General features: G+C 36.2%; 1 protein-coding gene across 1 annotated transcript in view; it reads left to right on the top strand.

Annotated features, from left to right (window-relative positions):
* Positions 1-22,872, top strand: part of RAB1A (RAB1A, member RAS oncogene family) — a 28,855-nt gene extending 5,983 nt beyond the window's left edge. Inside the window, exons 2-6 of the mRNA XM_040623405.1 lie at positions 10,679-10,751; positions 15,838-15,933; positions 19,916-20,011; positions 21,700-21,831; positions 22,060-22,872. Coding sequence (XP_040479339.1) covers positions 10,679-10,751; positions 15,838-15,933; positions 19,916-20,011; positions 21,700-21,831; positions 22,060-22,257 — 595 coding nt within the window. The 3' untranslated portion in view covers positions 22,258-22,872. The remainder of the gene's footprint in view (positions 1-10,678; positions 10,752-15,837; positions 15,934-19,915; positions 20,012-21,699; positions 21,832-22,059) is intronic.
* The last annotated feature ends 558 nt before the right edge of the window (positions 22,873-23,430 follow it).

A 23,430-nucleotide genomic window follows, 5' to 3' on the forward strand; every position in this document is an offset into this window, starting at 1 on the left:
AAAAAAAAAAATAGTCTTGAACAAGAGAACAAGTGTTGGTTTGTTGACTGACTTTAATAATTAAAGAAACGGGGTACAAAAGAGAAGTAGGAAACGAAGCTTTCCTTGGTAGTTTTGTGGCTGGTTGGCTCAGGTGGCCAGAACACTCAGCTTTGTTAAATCCAAGGTTGTGATAGGTCCTGATTAAGTTTACTCTGTTCCCTGTTTGTAGATTCCTAATTCTGACAAGTAGTGTTACATGTAAGTGCGTTTGCTCACAAGAGGGACCATTCTTTGGAAACCTCATTTTTTAATAGTAGCTAGTATTTAATGAGTGCTTAGTCTGTGCTAGCTGCTTGGCATAAGGTCTTTACACAGGGCATTTTATCCAGTCTGCCCTTCAAACTAGTGAGCTTTACAAATGAAGTTGAATAAATTATGTAATTGAAGTTTCCCAAGAACAGTGATGGATTCAACTTGTCTGAATGTATTTCCTTTGAATAATAATAGTACCTAAATGGAATTATTCTTTGTCTTTTCCACTGTGCCTATAGATATTTTCCAACAACTTGATTGAGGGCAATTACTCTTTTTTTTTTTTTTAAAGATTTTATTTATTTATTTGACAGAGACAGCCAGCGAGAGAGGGAACACAAGCAGGGGGAGTGGGAGAGGAAGAAGCAGGCTCCCAGCGGAGGAGCCCGACGTGGGGCTCAATCCCAGAACACTGGGATCACGCCCTGAGCCTAAGGCAGCCGCTACCGACTGAGCCACCCAGGCGCCCCTCTTTTTTTTTTTTTAAGTTTTTATTTTAATTCCGGTTAACAGTGTTATATTAGTTTCAGGCGTACAGTATGGTAATTCAGCACTTCCACACATCACCTGGTGCTCATCACAACAAATTCACTCCTTAATCCCCATCACCTGTCTCACCATTCCCCCATATATTTAAAAACCCATTTCTTGATTTGTCTTTCTTATTTTTTCCCCTTTGCTTGTTTGTTTTGTTTCTTACATTCCACATATGAGTGAAATCATATGGTATTTGTCGTTCTCTGATTGACTTATTTTGCTTAGCATTATACTCTAGCTCTATCCATGTTGTTGCAAATGGCAAGGTTTCATTCTTTTTTATGGCTGAATAATATTCCATCATATAAAAATATATATTATTTACATCTTTTGTCCATTCGTCAATCGATGGACACTTGGGCTGCTTCCATAACTTGGCTGTTGTAAATAATGCTGCTATAAGCATAGGGGTGCGTGTATCCCTTTGAATTAGTGTTCTTGTATTCTTTGGGTATATAGGGCAGTTATTCTTAACCCATTTATGGTCATGTACCCCTAGGAACATTTGATGAACTCTGTGGACCTGCTTCTTTTGTGCATACATGCTCATAACATTTTGTATAAAAGTGCATGCTTTTATACGACTTGAGCCTATTCATGAACTTTAAGAATGCCTGATATAGGAGATTGAAAACAGAAAAGAGAATGTTTACTACCATTCTTTCAAAATGTGAAAACCTGAAAATGACAGTTTAATTTAAAATCTGGTATCCTGAACTAATTAGTTTTAAAATGTGAGATGTGTTTGGGTATGCTTTATTTTCATGACCTGTTATCTTTCTTTTTTTAAAATGCTACCTTTCTGTTTCTCATTAAGTTTTTAATATATGAATTGTTTCCAAGAGCCTTGGAACAGGCATACTAAATTCACAGAACATTAGCGTTCCCATTAAGAGCGATAGGTCATCTCTGTAGTATCTTTACTACCTCAGAATCCATATGGATGTAGTTAGGATAAATGTCTAGCCAAGTTTAATATAGTCTTAAGAGTTTGGTGATACTTATAAAAATAGTTGAATAGCTAGGTTTACAAAAGGACATTGAAGCAGCTTTGTGAAATACACACTGTGGATAATTAGTGCTTTATTTGTAGATGGGTAACGAGCACCTGTCTTCTAAAGAGCAGTTGGGTTCATCACTTATTAAAAGCTAATGAAGTCTGAACTCTAAATGGTTTACCATGCTTTTTGACCTGAGCTAACTTATTCTTTACTAACGCAGACGTTCTAAGTTAATTTAAATAGTGAATCAGACTTTTCTTTATATTTGGTCAGGTCCTGTGTGCTACTTCATAGATGGTTTGATTCATTCTGATAGGTTTTATAAGGTTTTATGTGGATGACTTAAATTACTGATCTTTTTATCACGAGTATATAAAATATTATCATTGAAGGAATGTGGTGTGATAAAAAACAGCATTTGGGAGTTAACAAACCCTAGGTTTAAGTTTAGACTGCCACTTACCTCTGCAAGTTATTTATGAGTTTTGAGCCTGTTTCTGTATTCATAAAATTGATTAGTACCATCTCAGTTCTGAGTCTTCAGAGTAAACTGTACCATACTATGCAGATGTTATTTGACAGGTATGTTCTGGATGTTAGAATATATGTAAATGGTGAGTCCTTTCAATTTTAAAGCTTTTCTTACCCATGATTAATCATCACACAATTATATCTGTTTTTGTCTGCATTAACAATTTTTTAAATGCAGATTTTTAAAAAAATCTTCCAGTAAATGCATACATACATGTGTATGTATACACATGCATGCACGTGCACACACTCAGAGTTAATTTAACCTGAGAAGAAAGCTTGGTAAAGAAAACAGCCAGCCCTTTCTCTGTCACCAGTAAAGATTATGGTAGGGGTTGGGGAGGGGTTGTTGTTGTTGTTGTTGTTGTTTATTATGAAACATGGACTCTGCTCCCAGGTCCTTACCAGTTAGTTAAAGAAATGACTCATCCTCAAACAAGTGTAGTCAGTATCATAGTATTAGCAAAGATTAAATCTTGTGATACTTTCAAAGAGTAGAATGGCAAAATCGCACAAAAGATTTAGAGAAAAGGCCTGTGGTTTCTATCATTAAAAGAAAGTTACTTATGTTTGGTTTAGCTGGAGAGTAGCAGCACTGAGGAGGACTTTTCAGAATGCATGGTGTTAGTAGTGGGATGTGGTCAACAACTAACAGTTTGAGTTGTTACCACCAGCCAGAGATTTTGTGTATGTATGTTCTTTCTCTGAATTCTGTGAAGAAATAGTGTCTTAGTTTTACAGATGGGGAAACAGAGGCAGAGAAAAGTTTAGGCTTGCCTAAGAGAGTTCAGAGTAAGTAGCAGAATTGGATTTTTTTTTTAAAGATTTTATTTATTTATTCGACAGAGATAGAGACAGCCAGCGAGAGAGGGAACACAAGCAGGGGGAGTGGGAGAGGAAGAAGCAGGCTCATAGCGGAGGAGCCTGATGTGGGGCTCGATCTCATAACGCCGGGATCATGCCCTGAGCCGAAGGCAGACGCTTAACCTAACCGCTGTGCAGAATTGGAATTTTAACTCAAGGGCCTGTGATTTCACAGCCCTAGTATGCCATTTCTAATTTACCGTGTCTGGTTAACTCTAGGAATTTAAAATTTGAGCCAGTTAATTAAGTGACTAACATTTCTGTGATCAGTTTGTTTTAAAATTCATGTTTAGAGGGGTCTTTTTAGAAATGTTAAGGGTTTGTGAAGTGCATGTTATGAGGTACATATTATGGTCTTTGACTTTCTCCTTCACATCTTGTGTTGGGTTGATATTTAAAGCTTCTTTAGGCTTAATTATTGCATCCATTCTCAGTTTTTCTACCCTCCTGACTATTCTTGAATATTTATACTTGGGGCCTTAGGAGGTCATGAGAACTGTCTTTTTTTTGCTGGAGAGGGCACAGTTGCTGCAGACCATGTTACTGTTTTGTGTTACTAGGCTTTAGGAGTTGTGACTAGTGTGATCATACTTACATTATGTGTGAAAATACTTAAAACTGTTAGTTGGGTAATTTTTAAACTTTTGCTTTAGATTACAATATAATAGTAAACTCCTGTGATATTTTGTTAGCTATCTTGAGCAGAAGCTTTGGATAAAGAGCTTCAAAGTTTTTGTCAAAGCTCTTGAAGGTCTTCATCAAGTTACAGTTTGGAGAGAGGAAGGAAGAATAATAGTAATAGCCACTTCTTGTGCTCCTGTCATGTGCCAGATACTGTGCTACAGGTTGTAGAGACATTATTTCTAATCCTGACAAGAAGCTTAATTGGGTGATAGAGGGTGCTAATGGAATCTCTTACAGATGAGGAAATTGAGGCTCATGGTGGTGAGTGAGTACCTTGCCTCAAGATCTGACAGCTAGTATGTGATGGAGTCTGGATTACGATACAGGTCTTTCCAGCTCAAAAACCCATACAAGGCTTTGAAAGGTAGAAGAGGTAGAGGGTAGGGGCACCTGGGTGGCTCAGTCGTTGAGCGTCTGCCTTCAGCTCAAGTCGTGATCCCAGCGTTCTAGGATCAAGCCCTGCATATGGCTCCCTGCTCAGCAGGAAGCCCGCTTCTCCCTCTCCCACTCCCCCGCCTTGTGTTCCCTCTTTCGCTGCCTCTCTGTCAAATTAAAAAAAAAAAAAATCTAAAAAAAAAAAGAAGAGGTAGAGGGTAACAAACCTTCTCCCTGGCGTAGTTTTCAGCAAATGCTTGTTATGTAGGTTGTGAGACCATCTATGTACTTTCTTGTCCTTTTGTATGACTTCCACTTCCTTTAGCACTACCAGACTTTCCTTCATTTTCAGAATTCCTGCTTTGAATTTTTGGAGCACTGTTCTAAACAAAGCTAAAATGGAACCTGAAAAAGTAATTAATTGTCTCTGAATATCAAAGAAAAATGTGTAGCCTTAGGAGTAGATTATGGGGAAAGTTTTTAAAAAATTGCTTGGCTATTTCCTTAAATTGGGAGGAATGACTCCCGTAATCTCAGATTCTTGATAATTGATTATTTTGACTTAACAGGCTGCTTTTGTCCATAGCCGAAGGTTTATTTTGTTTTTTATTTAGTTTAACCCTCAAAGTAATATGTGCTTTATAAAATTCAAACAATGTAGAAACGTGTGAAGGAACTAGAAGTTCTTACCTCTTTTCTCCAGCCCGATGGTCAATTTTGAATTGTTTTCTGTGGATCATACTTAAAATGAGTGAAGAAAAGTTGGTGTCAGACACAATTAACTGCAGCCCAGATTTGAATTAATCATTCCATACCCCCAAGTCTAGTAGTGTATAATTTAATAGTGAATTAAACTTTGGCCAGTGTGTCATGATATCATAGCCATAATTTTGTTTTAAATGTTACATGTGAGCTTAGTTTTAAGCTATTTTCAAGTATTGACATTTATAAAAAGGTAAAGTAACATGATTCCTATCATGCAAGTGAATTTGTTCCAGATGAAAAACAAATTTACTTTCCACTGAACTTTTTAAAATAGTAGGCCTTCTAAGGTATATTTATATTGTAGGTGACATTATGAAATTTGTATTTTGGGGGTACTGTGTAGATAAAAACTTTGTTATAGTCCTCCATTGTTTTACTTTTGTCTTTTCTTCCTTCCAAAGGGTGGGATGTTGAAAGTTTTGTTAATGTCAACTTTCCCTTAAAATATTCACTGACATGTGAACTGTATCTGATAATTTAAATTTTATTTCATAAGGAAAAATATTTATTTTCATTTAATCCAAAAATTTGACTTCATATACTTGTGGCTATACTGGGAATGTGCCAATGCTACCTGCTGATAACCTCAATCCTACTCTACCTACTTAGAAATCATTTATGTTATGACAGTTATGCTGAACAAATTTGCAACAGTGTTAAGTCTTTGAAAAAAACCCTCTGATTAATACTTTTTCCTCCTCAACATTTTTTTTTTTTTTTGGTTATAAGAGTAATATGAGCTTACTGCAGACTTTGAAAAAAGTATAAAGAAGAAAATATCAGTTGTAATCCCCAAATTTAGAAGTGTCCATTTTCCCCCATATTTTTTATGTATGTGAAAAATTTTTAAAAATAAACATGTGAAATGGGTTATACTAAACAAAATGTAATCTTTTCACATAAGAGTGTTTCATATAAACAGTCTTTTAAGAGATTTTAGAATTCCCAGTAGCATTTTAGATTCAGACATAAGCAGATTTCTCTCTTACTATATATTTTATGTATGTAGTTCCGTAACTTCATGAGAAGGAAACCATTTTACCTAAGTAGAATTTTGAACCAAAGTTTATTTTAGTAACTTTCTAAAAGTATAATGCTTCATACTCTGATAATAGTGTCTTTTTTAAAGGTACAGAAAATTTTCTGTTAGTGCTTGCATGCAAAAATGGTAGAGGTATCAGGATTATGTTCAGATCTTAAATGGAAATAAAGAATCTCCAGTATTGCTAAAGTAGCCCATGAATTGACTTACGGGAGACACTGATAGCAAAAAATTTTTCACTTGCTATTATCTTTGATGCCCCACTATCTAGTTGTTAAAGGCTGTTAATTTCCCCAAATCTACCCCTTTTTTGTCTAGCTTTAATCTGTGTCAGCCTTACCTTAACTTTCTTAGCTTTCTCACTGAATTATCACCTCTTTAAATTAAAATGTAATATCTGCTTGTGTTGTTATAAGTTTAAGCAGTTCAAAAGAATTTTCCCTGATAATAAAAATACTTGTGCCTCAAAAGCAGCTATTAAATTTTTATTTTATAGATTCCAGAATGATTTATGATTTGTTGATTTAACTTGAGAAAACACAAAATATGTCTCTCAGAATGTTTTAAAAATATCAGGAGATAGCTTTTCAAAAAGATTTTGTTTTGTATCCATTTCACTAATGTTCTCATACTTTGTTTTTTTAAACCTTTTTATTTTGAAATAAATTTAGATTTATAGAAGAGTTGTAATAATAGTACAGAGAATTCCTGTATTCCCTTCACCTGGCTTCCTCTAATATTAACATCTTTCATACCAAGGTACATTTATCAAAATTAAGAAATTAACATTGGTACGTTATTAACTAAACGATAGACTTTTTTTTTTTTTTTTTTTTTTTTTTTTTTTTTTTACAGTTTCTTCAGTTTTTCTGTTAATGTCTGTTTTCTTTTGCAGAGTCTAGTCCAGGATACCATGTTGTATTTAGTTGTTCTATGTTCTAGCCTCCTTCAGTCTTTGAGTTTCTCAGTCTCCTGTTTTTCATGATCTTGACACTTCTGAAGAGTACTATTAGGTATTTTGTAGAATGTCCTTCAATTTGGATTTTTCTGATGTTTTCTCATAATTGGACTGGGGTTATGGACTTTGGGGAAGATATTGTAAAGGTGAAGCGCTCTACTCTCCACATCATATCAGAGAGTACATGATATCAACATGACTTATTCCTGGTGATACCTTAATCACGCAGTTAAGGTGGTGTCTGTCAGGTTTTTCCATTGTAAAGGTACTATATTTCCCTTTCCATACTCTTAGAAAGCAGTCATTAAAAGCCCACACTCTACAAAGCAGAATTAAGTCCATCTCCTAGAGGGAGGAGTATTCAGAGAATTTGTGGACATATGTTAAAGTCACCACAGTGATAAATTTTGGCTGGGGGGGGCATACTTTGAGGCCATGTAAATATCCCGTTTTTCTTTAAAGTTTCATTCACAAATTTTAGCATTAACCGGTGGATTTTGCCTGTAGCAGTTCTTAACTGTGGTGATCTCTTGATGAGTTTCTATTTCTCTAATTCCTTCTACACATATTAGACTCCTGCAAGGAAGATTCGTCTCTTCTCCCGTTTATTTATTTAATAATTGTTACCAGTATGAACTCATGGATGTTTATTTTATTCTTTGGCTTATAACCCAGTATATGGTTGTTTATTCTGTGGCTCAAGTTACTCTGCCTTGACCAGTGACAGAACTTTCAGGTTGGCTCCTGTGTCCTTTTGACATGCCATGTCCCCATCCATTTTTTCCCCTAGTTTTTGCCCAGAATGTTAATCAAGGATGGCTGTAGGTCTTCTTTAGATGTATCTCACAATGAAAGAGACCTGATAAAAAATGCAAAATTAAAATATCCTGTGATCTTTTAGCACGTGCTTTGTAAAAGGCACAATGCTAGATTTTGGAAGAATAAGTCGGTTTATCTTCACGCTCACAGGCAGATACATCAGACATAAGAGTGGGGAAAAATAGATTCCAGACTACTTAGGGGGAGAAAATATTCAGTGTCATAGTAAATTAGACATGAAAAAAGACTAGAGGAGGTTCTGATTTGAGAACAGTGAATAGGATTTACTAGAAAATCTAAAGTAGAAGAGTGTTTATTACAGTTGTAACTATAGATTTCCGAACTAGAATAAACCAGTTCTTTCACTTAAGTCAAATTATATTGCAGACTGATCCAAGTTCTTGAGGAATAGAGGAAAAATACATTTAAAGTCTCACCATTTGCTAAATTATTCTTGACTCTATACCAGAATTCTCACCTTGTGCTCTCTAATAAGGTTTGTGTATTTCTGTCAACATTTTTGCTGTGTTGTTTTATAAATTATAGAGAAATATCTTTAAGCAGTCTCAAATCTCTGAATTCTCTTGAACATTTGGAATATTAATTTAGAAATAAGCTACTACAGTAGTGGGTAATTTTATTTTTATTATTATTTTTTTAGTGGTAGGTAATTTTAAATGTCCCAATGCAAGTAACATGCTGTTGATCACACTCTCCAGGTATGTGTATTCAACAAGAGGAAGAAGTTTGTGAGATTAATTTTGTTTGCCATTCTCCTCCATGTTTCTTGTCATGTTAGTAATGCTGATGGTTTGGGAGAGAACAAAGTAGTCTTTAGCAATGATGATCTCATTGCAGAGAAGAGTGCTTAACTGTTCATATTATTTGTAATAGCTGTGAACCTTAAATTATCAGAAACTCATAAAGTAAGTGTTTTAAAATAACACTGGAAAAGTTTAAAAGAATGATAATTTAAAAAATTGATTTTTAGATAATTGACTATTGATTTCATTTAACCGTAATGTAATTTGTAACACACTTATTAGGAAGCATTCCTGGTTGTTTTTTTTTTTTTTTCCAGCCTTGTGGTTACTCTGAAATAGAGAAGTTGATCTTTAAGGTAATGAATGATACCTGAGGCACATTTGTGAGTTACAGTACAGCCAATTCAGGGGGTGTTTATTGAGTGTTTACTGGATGCTTGGCACAGTGCTCTGGGAGATTGGTAAATTCAGGGCATTTGCTGTGTCTGATTTGCTGTTAAAAGCGAAGTACCTGTAGTAGTATTAATGGTGAGATGATTCTTGCTAACTGTAATGTAAGTTGTTAACATGCACCATGTACTCATTGCCGGTGTTCAGTGTTCATCATTTTTAAGAATTTATTTAGTCTAAGGAGGGTGTCAGTAGTACTAAAGTCAGTTAGCAGCTTTACTGGCTAATAAAAGTCGTTTGGTATTAGGTATTATTAAGGGTAAGTTTTACAATTATTATCCCCTTCCCCTCCTTTTTTCTTTAGGATCTCAAACTGGAAAGGATGTTGGTTATTTAGTTCATCCTGTGCTTCAGTCTCCTTCCTAATGACTTGTTCAAAAGCTTCTTATTTCCTTCTGTGATTTTTATTTTGTTGCTGACAAGGGCATTCTGGATTTTTTAATTCTTTTTTTTTTTCAGATATAATTAGAACAATAAGTGTATTATGATAACTTGGTAAAACTAGAAAAAAATTTTAAGTAATCTCTATCACTGTGTAAACCTTGGTAGCAGTTGATGAATATCCACAGAGATAATCACTTCTGAAAGTTTCATGTCTTGCTTACGTTTAAGTAATGATAATTGTCATCTAAATTTGAATTGTGAGTGATTTTTGGGTTTCATCTTAAGTTCAAGTATCATTTTTTTTAAATCACAAAGGACAAAACTGAAAATCATGAATAGGTTTCCTTTAAAAATCTGTAAATTCTGGATTTTTGGGTCCTTTTGAAATTACTTAAAAGAATACATAGCTGTGGTCCAAGTTGAAATGGATCTGTGAGGGACTCCTTGGGAGGCCGTGGGCAGTATGTTGTCTTCAGGTCCAGGAAGGAATCCTGCTCCTGGAAGGAATCCCTGGGGATGGTTTTTGAGTTAGGCCTGGCAGGTTAATGTACGTAAATAGAGCCTAGCTTTCAGTGTTTTCTGAAGAAAGCTATAATACAAACTTAAAAAGTTGGTAAAGTTGTATGTTTATGTAAACAGCATTTGATTTGACCACATCTGTAGTCTAAAATATTTTTAATACAGGTATTCAGAAGTTAAATGATCTTTTTTTTTTTTTTTTTTAAATAGGGAGAATTCCAGGTAGATGCTAGGAAAGGATCGTAAAAGCCCCTTCATTGGAGGATTGCTATGAAATAATGGTCTGGTCTTGGAATTTGAAGGAGAGATTTTTGTTTCATTGGCAAGAACAATGGAAAGTTAACCCCCTGTATTCTAATACTGCAGAGGAGTGGACTTTATCTAGCATAAGTCTCTTGGGCTCACCAAGAGTACACATCACTTATATTTTCTTTCATTCTTTCCTTGGAAGTAGAAGTTCATTAATCTCCAGAGATCATGGGTGGCATTGCTTATCTTACTTTTACTTAATTCTGTCATGTTCAATGATTTCATGAAAAGGGCTTCTGCTGTTGGTTGCAGTTTTGGCTTCTGAAGCCATTCATGGGCCTTTTAGAAGTCCTCAAGTGAACTGTTATTGGCTATATTTTTGTTGTAGAACTTAAAATGCAGTTTGCTTTTTATTAATGTGATCTTCTTTTTCTTTTTGCAGTGATTATTTATTCAAGTTGCTTCTGATTGGCGACTCTGGGGTTGGAAAATCTTGCCTCCTTCTTAGGTTTGCAGTAAGTTGAAATTGAAATGCCTTTAAAGAAATTAATGCTGTGTGTGTTAAGTAGGTAGACAAAGGATTAAATGATATTATTCAGAATAAAGTAGTTCTTCCAGAATTTATATATTTAAAAGCCTCCAGGTGTACATTCCCAGTGAGATCTTGGACTCTTAAGTAGAAGAAATGCTATTGCTTATTAAAACAGATTCAGCAAAGCATGATAATAAAGTTAGAATGTCTGATACTCTTGGTAGAGTTCAAATAGTTGGCCTGTGTTTAAATGACTTGATGAAAAATGAATCTTCAAGTAAAATTTTAGTAGAAGAAAAAGCAGGGCCTGGTACAAACTTTTTTTTTTGGACAATGGCATAGCATTTTATATGCTGCACTTCATGAACACATATATAACTTTAAACCTACTGAATAGAATCCACAGTCTCCTTCATAGTCTTTATCTGCCTTCAAATTTAGCATGTTTTCCTTCTCACTGTCTAGGTCATTGGTTCTCAGAGTATGGACCAAAGACCCTTGGGGATCATCAAGACTTTCTCAGAGGGTCCATGAGATTAAAACTTTTATCCTAGTAATACTAAGCCATTAGTATTTACTAAGTAAGTACTTACTTAGTACTAAGAAGACAAAAGACATTTGCCTTTTTCACTGTGTTGACATCTGCTTGGTGATGCACGTGCAGTGGTGGGTAAAACTGCTGGTGCCTCACACCGCTTACGGCAGTGCCGCCCTGTACTCGTAGTCATGGTATTTACCTGTGTGGATTCCCGGGGCGGGGGGAGTTTTCACTTAAGAATGTCTGATGAGAACAGTAAAAATGATTAGTTTTTAAAAATCTTGATCCTTGAGTATTCTTTTTTAAGTGTTCTGTGTGAAAAAAAATGAGGAGTACACATAAAGCACTTGTACTGCAGACTGAAGTATGTTGATTGTCTTGAGGTAGATAAAAGCACTTATATAGTTGTTTGAGTTGTGAGCTGACCTAGCTGCTTTTTTCATTTTTTAAATTTGTTTCTTTTTCTTTTTCCTTGAAAGAACAACTGACAAACGGTAGTATGTAGAATTTGGTGGTATTGGGCAGACATTTTCTCAAATGAATTGAGACTGTCATTTCAAGGAAAATATCTGATAGCATTTGCTGTCTGTAATAAAATTCAAGCTTTCAAGGGAAAATCAGAAGTTTAGAAAACTTAAAATTCACCACTGTGAGCTTGATAGCATGTCGGATACTTACTATGACTTTCTGATGAGTGACCATATTAATATCATTTAAAAAATATATAATTTTTTCTTTTTTTTTTAAAGATTTTATTTATTTGACAGAGCACAAGCAGGGAGAGCAGCAGAGCGAGAGGAACAGGCTGTCATCTTTTTTTTTTTTCTTTTTAAAGATTTTATCTTTTATTCGACAGAGAGAGACAGCCAGCGAGAGAGGGAACACAAGCAGGGGGAGTGGGAGAGGAAGAAGCAGGCTTCCAGCGGAGGAGCCTGATGTGGGGCTCGATCCCATAACGCCGGGATCATGCCCTGAGCCGAAGGCAGACGCTTAACCGCTGTGCCACCCAGGCGCCCCTGGACAGGCTGTCATCTGAGCAGGGGGCCTGATGCAGGCTCGATCCCAGGACCATGGGATCATGACCTGAGCTGAAGGCAGACACTGAACCGGCTGAGCCACCCAGGCGCCCCTAAAAGATATATAACTTTATTATATGTAACAGCTAGCGAAAATAAAGGAGCTACTAGAATAAAACATAGGTGGCTCTTTAATCTTGTATGAAAATATTTTCTAACATGGAAACATACCAGGAAAGAAAGGAATGTTAAATTTGATTGCATTAACATTAACATCAAGCGCGTGAAAATGTTAGAAAACACAATACTAGCACAAAATAAATAGATATGAGGAAGGGATATTATCAGTATATAAAGCACACTACATACTAAGTAAGAAAAGGATGTTTGTCCTAATGGAAATATGGGCAAATACACGAACCGGCAGTTCACAAAAGAAAAAATACAAATGGACAATAAATATGAAAAGTTCAATTTTATTTGTAATTAAAGGACTTTAAAACTAGGTAGTACTTAATTTTTATTAAATTGGCAGATACTAAAATCAAGAATCATCCGTATATTAAATTAGCAATGCTAAGAATGTGGGAAGAATGTGGCTTCTCTTGATGAAAATGGTTACAGCCTGAGGTGTCTGTGTTTCAAAGAAAATCCTCCTTGGGATGCTTGTTGATCGAAGTCACAGGTTTTCAGTACTGCCTACCTATTCAGGAGAATTGCTGAGGAAGCATTTAAAAAATACTGATTCCCAGGCCCCTAGAATAGAGATGAGCTGCACAAGGTGTAATAAAGAAGTGTGAAAGCTTTGGGAGCACAGAGGGAAGAATCTCTAACTGTTGGCCAAGGAATTAAAGAATGTTTGGATAGTCAGTATTGCCTGAGCTCAGAATCCAAGAATGAATAAAAATTGTGACCTAGGGACCGAGGATTAGGAGGTATGCAGAAAGAAATGTTGAAAATTTGGACAGAAGGAAGAGAATGTGCAATGGCTCAGAGGCATGCAAGTAAGGCGTATTTAGGAACTTATAAGAATTCTGGCAAAGCATTTATAGTATTTCCAACAAAGTACCTGTCATGTGGGAGTGCTAAGTAAATGTTTATTGCACTCATTTTGCTCTCCCATCCACTTTCTGTCATACCTGTTACTTATTAGGCACTCATTTATAAATAAATAAATAAATAAAAAATAAATAAGATTTTAAAAAAATAAATGCCTAGTAATGGTGACCAGCATTTTGTCAAATTGCATGTAAAGCATTCGGTGCTTTAAAAAAATCCTTTTACCTAGTGATTCTGCATGTGCATAAATGTTAATATATGAGGAAGTCAGCATGGCTACCTCTAGCCACTTGGAACTCTTTGACACATTTTACAGTTTTCTTAGGAGATCTTTTTTGTTTTAATTCCATGTACACATTACATTCACATTATGGAGACTTGCCCACACTGTTTCATTTCTTCCCTTTCTCTTTTTTGGAGTGTGGTAATGTGAACCCCACATGTGTCATTTCACTCCCGTATATACTTCAGTGTGCATTTCTAAAAACGGGACATTTTGGGGGCGCCTGGCTGGCTCAGTTGGTGGAACACGTGACTCTTGATCTCTGGGTTGTGAGTTCAGGCCTCAAGCTGCCTGTGATTACTTAAAATCTTTAAAAAAATAAATAAAAACTGAACTTTTTCTAATAAAATAACAGTGCCATTGTCAGCTTACAAAATAAATTTTGCTGATTGTCTCAAGTGTGGTATCATGGTTGGAATCAGGATTCACACATGGTCTATACATTCCATTTGGTTGTTTGCTGCTTAATTTTTTTTTTTTTTTTTTAAGATTTTATTTATTTATTCGACAGAGATAGAGACAGCCAGTGAGAGAGGGAACACAAGCAGGGGGAGTGGGAGAGGAAGAAGCAGGCTCATAGCTGAAGAGCCTGATGTGGGGCTCGATCCCACAATGCCGGGATCACGCCCTGAGCCGAAGGCAGACGCCCAACCGCTGTGCCACCCAGGCGCCCCTGCTGCTTAATTTCTTAATCTAGAGTTTTTCCAACTTCCTTTTTTATTTATCTATTTTTCATGTCTTTTACTTTTTGCAGAATCTGGGCAGTTGTCATATAGATCCAACATTTTAGATTTGTCACTTTGCTTCTTTGTGGTGACTTTAAACTTGTTCTTTTATCCTTTCTGTTACTGTAATTGGAAGCCCCAAAACTGTGCTGTTCTTAGGATAGCTACTAGCCAGCCCCACATGGCTATTTAAATTTAAATTAATTAAATTTGAATAAAATTTAAAATTCAGTTCCTTATTTTCACTAGCTAGTGGTTACTGTATTGACTAGCACAGTTTATAGAACCTTTCCATCATCAAAGAAAGTTCTGTTTGATAGTTAATAGATTTAGGCCCATCTTTGTTGGCAGAGTACTTGCTAGGTGTTGCTTTGTGCTGGCTAAGATTATTCAGTGGGTTTAGGTGATGATAACCTGATCTCTCCATTTACATATCTTTTCTCAAACATTTTCACTTAAAAAAAAAGTTGTTCCATTCTGAATGTCATAACAGATACTTGAGGAAAACAAGTGTAATTTTAAAAGTTTATCATTGAGTTAAACATTGTTCACACAAAAACTTGTGCACAGATGTTCATAGCAGCATTATTCATAGCCAAAAAGTGAAAGCAACCCAATTGTCCATCAGCTGATGGATAACAAAATGTGGTCTATCCACACAATGAACTGTTATTCAGCCATAGGAAGGAACGAAGTACTGGTACGTGCTATAACATGAATGAGCCTTGAAAACTTTATGCTGAGTGGAAGAAGCCAGATGCAAAAGTCCACATCCATTCACATGTAATGCCCAGAATATGCAAAACCCTAGGGACAGAAATTGCATTAGTAGTGGTTTCTGGGGTCGAAGGGGAGATGAGGAAATGGAGAGTGACTGCTACTGGGAACCCCGTTTCCTTTCGGGGTGATAACAGTGTTCTGCAATTAAATAATGGTGACGGTTGCACAACCTTGGGAATATACTAAAAACTACTGAGTTGTGCACTTTAAAAAACTGAATTTGATGGTATGTGTATTATATCTCAATTTTTAAAAGTCATAGCTAGGAGGTAAAATTGATTTCTAAAAAACTGGAAGAGAATGACATGAGCATTCCTTTGCGGTGAATACATTGGATGGAGGGGTCAGGGGAGCAAGAGTTTTGCTGATTAGCAATTAGAAAAATCATTTGTAATCATTGAAAATATGAAGCCTTTTTCGATATGATGTACGTAAAGAATTTGCCTAGAGATATTTGGTAAAATTAAAGAACAGCTATTGAGAAAATCCTAAGAAGAAACTGCTATGAGCATATTGTAATCAGAACATGAACTGAGTACTGGAGTGGGATGAAGTAGCTGTTCTCAACATGTTATGGCTTACAAACTTTATCAACTTTGTAGATAAAAGTTGACATTATTTTTTCTGTTGAACATTAATTTTATTTGTTGCCTTTTTTTCCCCTTCAGGATGACACATATACAGAAAGCTACATCAGCACAATTGGTGTGGATTTCAAAATAAGAACTATAGAGTTAGATGGGAAAACAATCAAGCTTCAAATAGTAAGTCATTTTTAGACTAGAATTTATTTTGGTAATTACTTTGGTAAATTTAAAATGTATTGTTACTTTTTAACATGCTAAAATTTAAAGGATCTTAAGAATCATGTACCTCTGATAGAATGGTAGAATAAGAATTGTTTAGATTAAAAGTGATTTCTCTAAGATGATCTTCCTCGTTGAATTTTCTGTTCATAAAGAAAGATATATTGTAAGTCATATTTGGTCCTAGTTCTTTTTCTTGTGCTTTTATCAGTGGTGGGGGGGGGGAGGTCTCACTTGAAGTTTACCTTGTCTTAATAGTGAAAGTAGATTGAGCATTTCCTGATGTCTTTTACTGTGCTGAATACTGTGGAACATTAAAAGGAACATTAGGAGAGGGTTTTCATATGTGGTTAGTTGAAGAGTTTCATTTAGTTCTTTTGTATTTATTTGATTCTGTGTACCAACTCTGTAGAAACAGAATTTTATTGGAAAGGAACTTAGCTTCTCTAACATGTTTTACAGCTCAGAAAACTAATGCCAAGAGATTTAATGACTTGCCCACCGTTACTGGCAGAACCAAGTGACTTACAGCTTGCTTTCTTCAGTATTTTTGTGTCCCTGTGCCATCCTAGCCCCCTTATCCATTCCTTCCCTCCCCAACCCTGAATTAGAAACAGGCAATTGTAGTAGTTCAGTTGTATCACCTTTATGTGGGTTTGGGCATTACGAGTGCGGACGTATCATTGGTCTTTAAAAACATTAACTTCTGGGTATCTTTTGGTATTGACTCTTCATACAAGGTAACAGAAAACCAGCGACTGCTAGGAGTTCTGGACTTGGAGTCAGAAAATTTGGATTTGTTATCTTCACTCTAGTATTTACTAGTTAGAGAGTCATGTGTTTGACTTACTTGAGCCTTTTTCCTGGGACTCCATTTCTTATCTCTAAAATGACTGTGATGATACTTGATTTACTAACTTACAAGGTAGTTGTGAGAACCAAGCCAGTAGCTCTGTGTATGTGGATACGATGATGTATGTGAAAGCCTGTTGTAAATTTTTGGGCATTGTATAAATGTTCCTGGTGATGTGACATACCCAAATAAATGGATGTTTGACAGTTTTTTGTTTTTTTAGTTGCTCCCTTTTCTCACCTGTCATTGATAAGAAAAAAGAAGGTACATTACACAAGAACTGTGGATTTCAATACAAGTGAACATACTTGACACTACAAGTTAGGACTTGCAGGGATATAGTTATCAGAGATAGCTTACTACTTTCATCCAGTGAACAGATTACTTTCCATATTGATTTTTCCCATTATATGTAGAGTGTCAACTTTATATTTGGTACCACAAAGAATATTGCAAAAAAAGGTGTACCCAACTGTCTAACGTAATTACTGATGTGAAATGATTATATTATGTGTGATCATTGAGCTCATAAGATTTGAGTGTATATTTGTGAAACATCCATTTATTGTTACTTTCTTGTGGCTGGAAGGCATCTTACAGGTTAGTCACTCAGTCTTCCTTTCATCTTCAGTAGGAATTTCCTTTTGCTATCTGGTGCCCTTTTTTTTGAACACTTCTGGGAAGTTCATCATTTTTCAAAGCAGCTAATTCCATTTATAAATAACTTCTGATTGTTAATTCTTTATATTGAGCTGAAGCCAGTTTCCTTTAATTTCTCTTATTCCTCTCCTTTTCGGAGCCGCCTAAACACAATTAATTCATTTCAATTGGCAGCCTGCCCTTTAGATTGATCTTATCACAACCTTCTACCTCTGAAGTCAGTCATTCCTTTCTGGAAGCATGTTTCCAGAACCTTTTACAATGTGGGTCACTCTTGCACATTGTAGGAGTGCCTTTTATTAAAATGTGATTCCTAAAATCAAATACGAGATAGAGTCCAGCCAGTGCGGACTACATGGGGTAAATTTTCTCTTGATTTGGACTTTGAATTTTTTTTTCCTCCCCTGTACGTCAGGATTCATGCCCTTTTCTCATAATTAATCCATTCAAAGATAGATACTTTATAGAGATGAAGGAAAGAGAGCCCCCATAGGAAGAGAGTCCATTTCAGTGGGAGAGATGAAGATGGAAAAATCAGTTACCCTGTGATTACGAGGGGTAGTGAGAATTAGATACAAAGGGTGATCAGTTAGAGAGGAAAGTACTGTTAGGATGAAAAGTCACAGGAGTTTTCAGAGCGGCAAAGAGACTTCAGAGATTTTACTCTTTGGATGCCTTTGCTTAGTCGTCTACAATTATTTGTTAGCGTTTATTCAGAAACAGTTTCTTCCTTTTCTTTGTGAAAGGGGTTGGTGGGTGGAGCGGCTTCTATAATCAGGGTAGGCATTTTACAAACATGAGTTCATTTAAACCCCTTTAGCAGTTCTGTAAGGGGAGTGATACCTCGATCTATAGTTGAGGAAACTGTTAGGTACTCTGCCTAGTGTTAAATAACCAGGAATGTAGGTTTGATGTTTTGAAGTCAGGTTGCTTCTCCACTGATAACCTGGAAGACTTTGAGGCTCCTCACTTTTATATACAGTAGATCTAAATTGTCCTCTGCGCTAACAGGTAGTGAAGCTTAGTGACTTGGTTGTTTGTTTGCTTTAGATTAACAATTGTTAACATTTTACCTTATTTGCTTCATTCTGTTTTTTCCTGCAGCATGCTAAATTACAGACATTATATTTTACTCCCAGAATACTTTAGCGTGCGGCTCTATTTTACTGTGTAACCACCATTTTCACATCTAACAAAATTGACACTAATGCCATAATATTCTCTTAATATCCAGTCTGTATTCAGATTTCCCCCAAATTGCAACTTGTGTTTAACACCCCTTTGTGGGCTGGGTCTTAAAAAAAAAAAAGGGGGGGGGGAGTGGCTTCACTGGGTGTTCCTGAACCTTGAGTTTTGCCCTTTCAGGTGTTAGTGGGGATCAATGTCAAATTGATGGATATATTCCAAAACTTTACAATTCCTCCCTTTAAAGGCTGTTGGGATTGTTGGCTGGCTGGGTCCATGGACTCTTGGTCTCAGCATTGTGAGTTTGAGCCCTACGTTGGGTGTGGAGATCACTTGAAAATAAAATCTTTAATTTAAAAAAGGCTGTTGCTCTTTAATCTCTGTTTGTCTTAGGCATGGAGTCCATGCTTTGTTTTTTTAATGGTAACCATTAAGTAACTATTGTGCTATTTCCCCATCAGTGTTATGCTTTACCAGTCTCTTTTAGTGGGGTAGGTAGCTATTCTAATTACACAAATATTTTTAAGAAGTCATTGACTAGGAGTAATTTAAACAAAATTCTCATTCTCCTTAAAACCAAGGCTTTTTAAATCTAACAATTGAGTTTGCCTCTTGATGTTTTTAACAATATTTTTTTAAAAACCCATAATTTTAATGTAACAACATAAGCATTTGTTTTCATTGCTAGAGCCTGTATGGTTGAAGTCTGGTAAATGGCTCTTAAAATGAGTTTTATAAAAGTATATGGAATCATCTTTACATTTTTTTCCCTAGAACTGAGATAGTATCTCTTACTGAGATGGTTAAAGTGCTATCTTGACTAGTAGTTCTCTGAATTAGGTCCTTTCAGTGCCTGTGCTAGCAAGTGATTCTGTCTTAGTTGTCAAAGTACAGCAGCTTTCCTGGTCAAGTCAGCCTGTCTCTTCTGCGTTCATGCTGAATGCCTTGCACAATGCTAAGGGCTGTAGGGAATATGAAAAAGTATGATATAGTTTCTGACTCAAAGAGCTTATTGGGAGCATCACAGCAAGCTAAATTGTAGGCAGTACCTTCTCTGAATCTTCAGGAATTTGGCATTTATCATGCAATTTAGGAGTGTGAGCATTGAGGGTTAGTGTTTCCATGTCAAATCTTGTTAATCTCCAAAACTATATAAATTTTAAACTGTTCTCCTTTGTCCTGCCCTTTCCTCCAACTCTTATTTAATGGAATTGTTTGGGTTTCTTGATTGTTTTATAACAGTGGGACACAGCAGGCCAAGAAAGATTTCGAACAATCACCTCCAGTTATTACAGAGGAGCCCATGGCATCATAGTTGTGTATGATGTGACAGATCAGGTAAGTTCCAGGAGGAAATTGTGCTACTGTGACAAAGTAGGAAGTTACTATTTGGTAAATATCAGATTCTTTGACTTTGCATATATGGCATCAGTATGGCAGAATACTTTGTCCCCTCCCAAATATAAATCAGTCACGTTAAAAAACATTTAAAGCAGTACTCTTTTTAAAACCAGGTACGTTGATATTTTTCTTCCCTCCATCATTTGGATATCTAATAAATTGGCCAACCAAAATGTTAAATTATTTTCCTTTAGTAAATAGGAAATTTAGTAATTGGTTTTACATTTGCTTTCAAGAGACTCTGCTTATATTTATTGTCAGCCAAACTTTTTATCATTTTGGCAAGAGTTCTTAGGGAGCTGTGGATTGTTTAGTGTGTATACTGTGTTCTTGGTGGGAAGTATTAGCAGGAATTTGTTAGTAATTAGACCTCTTAGTTCCCAAAAGTGAGATTAGAGGTCTCTGCCTATGGAGGATGTGGTTCAGAGATAGGATGAGCTGTAGGAAGATTTTTAAGAGGACAATGAGGGGGCATCTGGGTGGCTCAGTCTGTTGAGTGACCGACTCTTGGTTTCGGCTCAGGCTCAGGTTGTGATGTTGGCATCCTGGGATCAAGCCCCCAAATGGGGCTCCATGCTCACCAGGGAGTCTGTGTCCTCTCCCCCTGTCCCTCCTCCCGCGTGAGCCCGCTTTCTCTAAAAAATCTTAAAAAAAAAAAAAAAGACACTGAGTATCTTAAGATAAGCTGTTGAAAGAATGTAGGTGGAGTATAGAAATAGCGTGAAGATGGTGGTCCAGGGGCCATGAATGTTCTTTTGAGCAGAAGGAAAATTTCAGGGTCCTTTTTTTTCTATCAAAGAATGAAAGATAAACTTTGAATATTGGAATTTATTTTTCTTGTGGCAAATGTTAAATCTCACCTCAACTATGAAATCAAAGCCAATTAGGAGATGACTAGAATCATAGACTGTAGTCAGTGCCATTAGAAGTATTGGGTGAGTGATGTCGACAGGAGGAAAAAATGATGCTAATTTTAAAAATCTCAGGTCATTACCATGAGAATGACCTTAAGTATGAAAATTTTCCTTCCCTAAATACGTGTGTAGAAAAGGAAACAAGCATCTTTAACTTAATAATTTAATAATATCTTGTGATATCTCTAGTATTATAACATTTAGGTAGGCACTTTTGTTCATAAACCAACATTTTATCCGGTTTCAAAAACCAGGTTTTTAGAGGTGTGTTTAAATTGCATATTCCAGGGGCACCTGGGTGGCTCAGTCAGTGTGTCTTCAGCTCAGGTCATGGTCCTGGGGTCCTAGGGTCCTGGGATTGAGTCCTGCATCAGGCTCCCTGCTCAGCAGGGAGTCTCCTCCCTCGCCCTGCTGCTCTCCCTGCTTGTGCTCGCTCTTTCAAATAAATAAAATCTTTAATTTGAGCTGTAGTTTAATGATGAACTGTATTTCCTTCCCTTAAGCCTTCAAATTCTAATCTCTTTTCATGTAGGTATGGATAGTCATTTTAATACATCACTTCACTTCCTTCCCAGCACTGTAGTTACTATTTTGTAGCTAGAGTTGTCTCACTGGTTCTTCTTAGGCTAAGACAGACCTTTGGTTTTTACTTGCTTCTTTAGAGCAGTTGTGTCCAGAACTATATGATCATTCTTAAAAATGTCTTCTTAGGAGTCCTTCAATAACGTTAAACAGTGGCTGCAAGAAATAGACCGTTACGCCAGTGAAAACGTCAACAAGTTGTTGGTAGGGAACAAATGTGATCTGACCACAAAGAAAGTAGTAGACTACACAACAGCAAAGGTACGTTTCAAGTTTGATTTTCAAACTGAATGTGAAGGTGTTCGGTTTGGATGATGTGTGGGTATGGAGTCACCCAACAGCCCCAACTAGCTTACAGCCTTTACAGTCCGTGCTGTGTCTGTTCGGATTCAGTAAACTCAGTCCGTCCTCACTCTCCATTTCAGATGATAGAAATGCACTAAGTGGGAAAAAATTTTCAGTGTTAATTAAGCCTTACTGTTCTCTTAGGAATTTGCTGATTCCCTTGGAATTCCATTTTTGGAAACCAGTGCTAAGAACGCAACGAATGTAGAACAGTCTTTCATGACGATGGCAGCTGAGATTAAAAAGCGAATGGGTCCTGGAGCAACAGCGGGTGGTGCAGAGAAGTCCAATGTGAAAATTCAGAGCACTCCAGTCAAGCAGTCAGGTGGAGGTTGCTGCTAAAATTTGCCTCCGTCCTTCTCTCACAGCAATGAATTTGCAATCTGAACCCAAGTGAAAAAACAAAATTGCCTGAATTGTACTGTATGTAGCTGCACTACAACAGATTCTTACCGTCTCCACAAAGGTCAGAGATTGTAAATGGTCAATACTGACTTTTTTTTTATTCCCTTGACTCAAGACAGCTAACTTCATTTTCAGAACTGTTTTAAACCTTTGTGTGCTGGTTTATAAAATAATGTGTGTAATCCTTGTTGCTTTCCTGATACCAGACTGTTTCCCGTGGTTGGTTAGAATATATTTTGTTTTGATGTTTATATTGGCATGTTTAGATGTCAGGTTTAGTCTTCTGAAGATGAAGTTCAGCCATTTTGTATCAAACAGCACAACCAGTGTCTGTCACTTTCCATGCATAAAGTTTAGTGAGATGTTATATGTAAGATCTGATTTGCTAGTTCTTCCTTGTAGAGTTATAAACGGAAAGATTACACTATCTGATTAATAGTTTCTTCATACTCTGCATATAATTTGTGGCTGCAGAATATTGTAATTTGTTGCACACTATGTAACAAAACAACTGAAGATATGTTTAATAAATATTGTACTTATTGGAAGTAATATCAAACTGTATGGTGATAAGTATTGTTTTAATTCTTATGGTTAAAGGGAAATAGAGCCTTGCATTATACTCAAAACAGCCATTTGTGTGTGCAACCAGGGCACTGTAGACCTATCTTAGAGCAGCATCCAATATGCTTTCCAGATAATATACCCAGTAAATGACCTAGGGAGGCTTCTGTGCTGTATAGGGATTTAACCAAGCTTAGTGGTTCAGGGAGACTAAGTTGTACGGAAAACAAGTTTAGATTGTATGCTATTTAGTCTATTATCTCTGGTCCTTCTCTAAAACCATTTGAAATGGCTTCATCAATCAACATTTTGTTAATTCTTCTGTGGTAGAGGTGGAAAGCAGCACCCCTTTCCTAACTGGCAAGTGATCAGACTAATGCGTGTGCTGATATTGTTTCTTCCATGCTCTGAGTCACATGTCAACTGTTTTATCCTCCACCATTGTATAATTTAGGTTGGAGGAGAGTTAAAGCATTAAAGTAGAAGGCAGGAAATTTGCTATTGATTCCCCTAATTTTAGGAATTATATCCCTAAAAATTAACTGA

The sequence above is a fragment of the Ursus maritimus genome, unplaced genomic scaffold (genome assembly GCF_017311325.1).
Source record: "Ursus maritimus isolate PB19 unplaced genomic scaffold, ASM1731132v1 scaffold_6, whole genome shotgun sequence".
In the NCBI taxonomy this organism is placed as follows: Eukaryota; Metazoa; Chordata; class Mammalia; order Carnivora; family Ursidae; genus Ursus; species Ursus maritimus.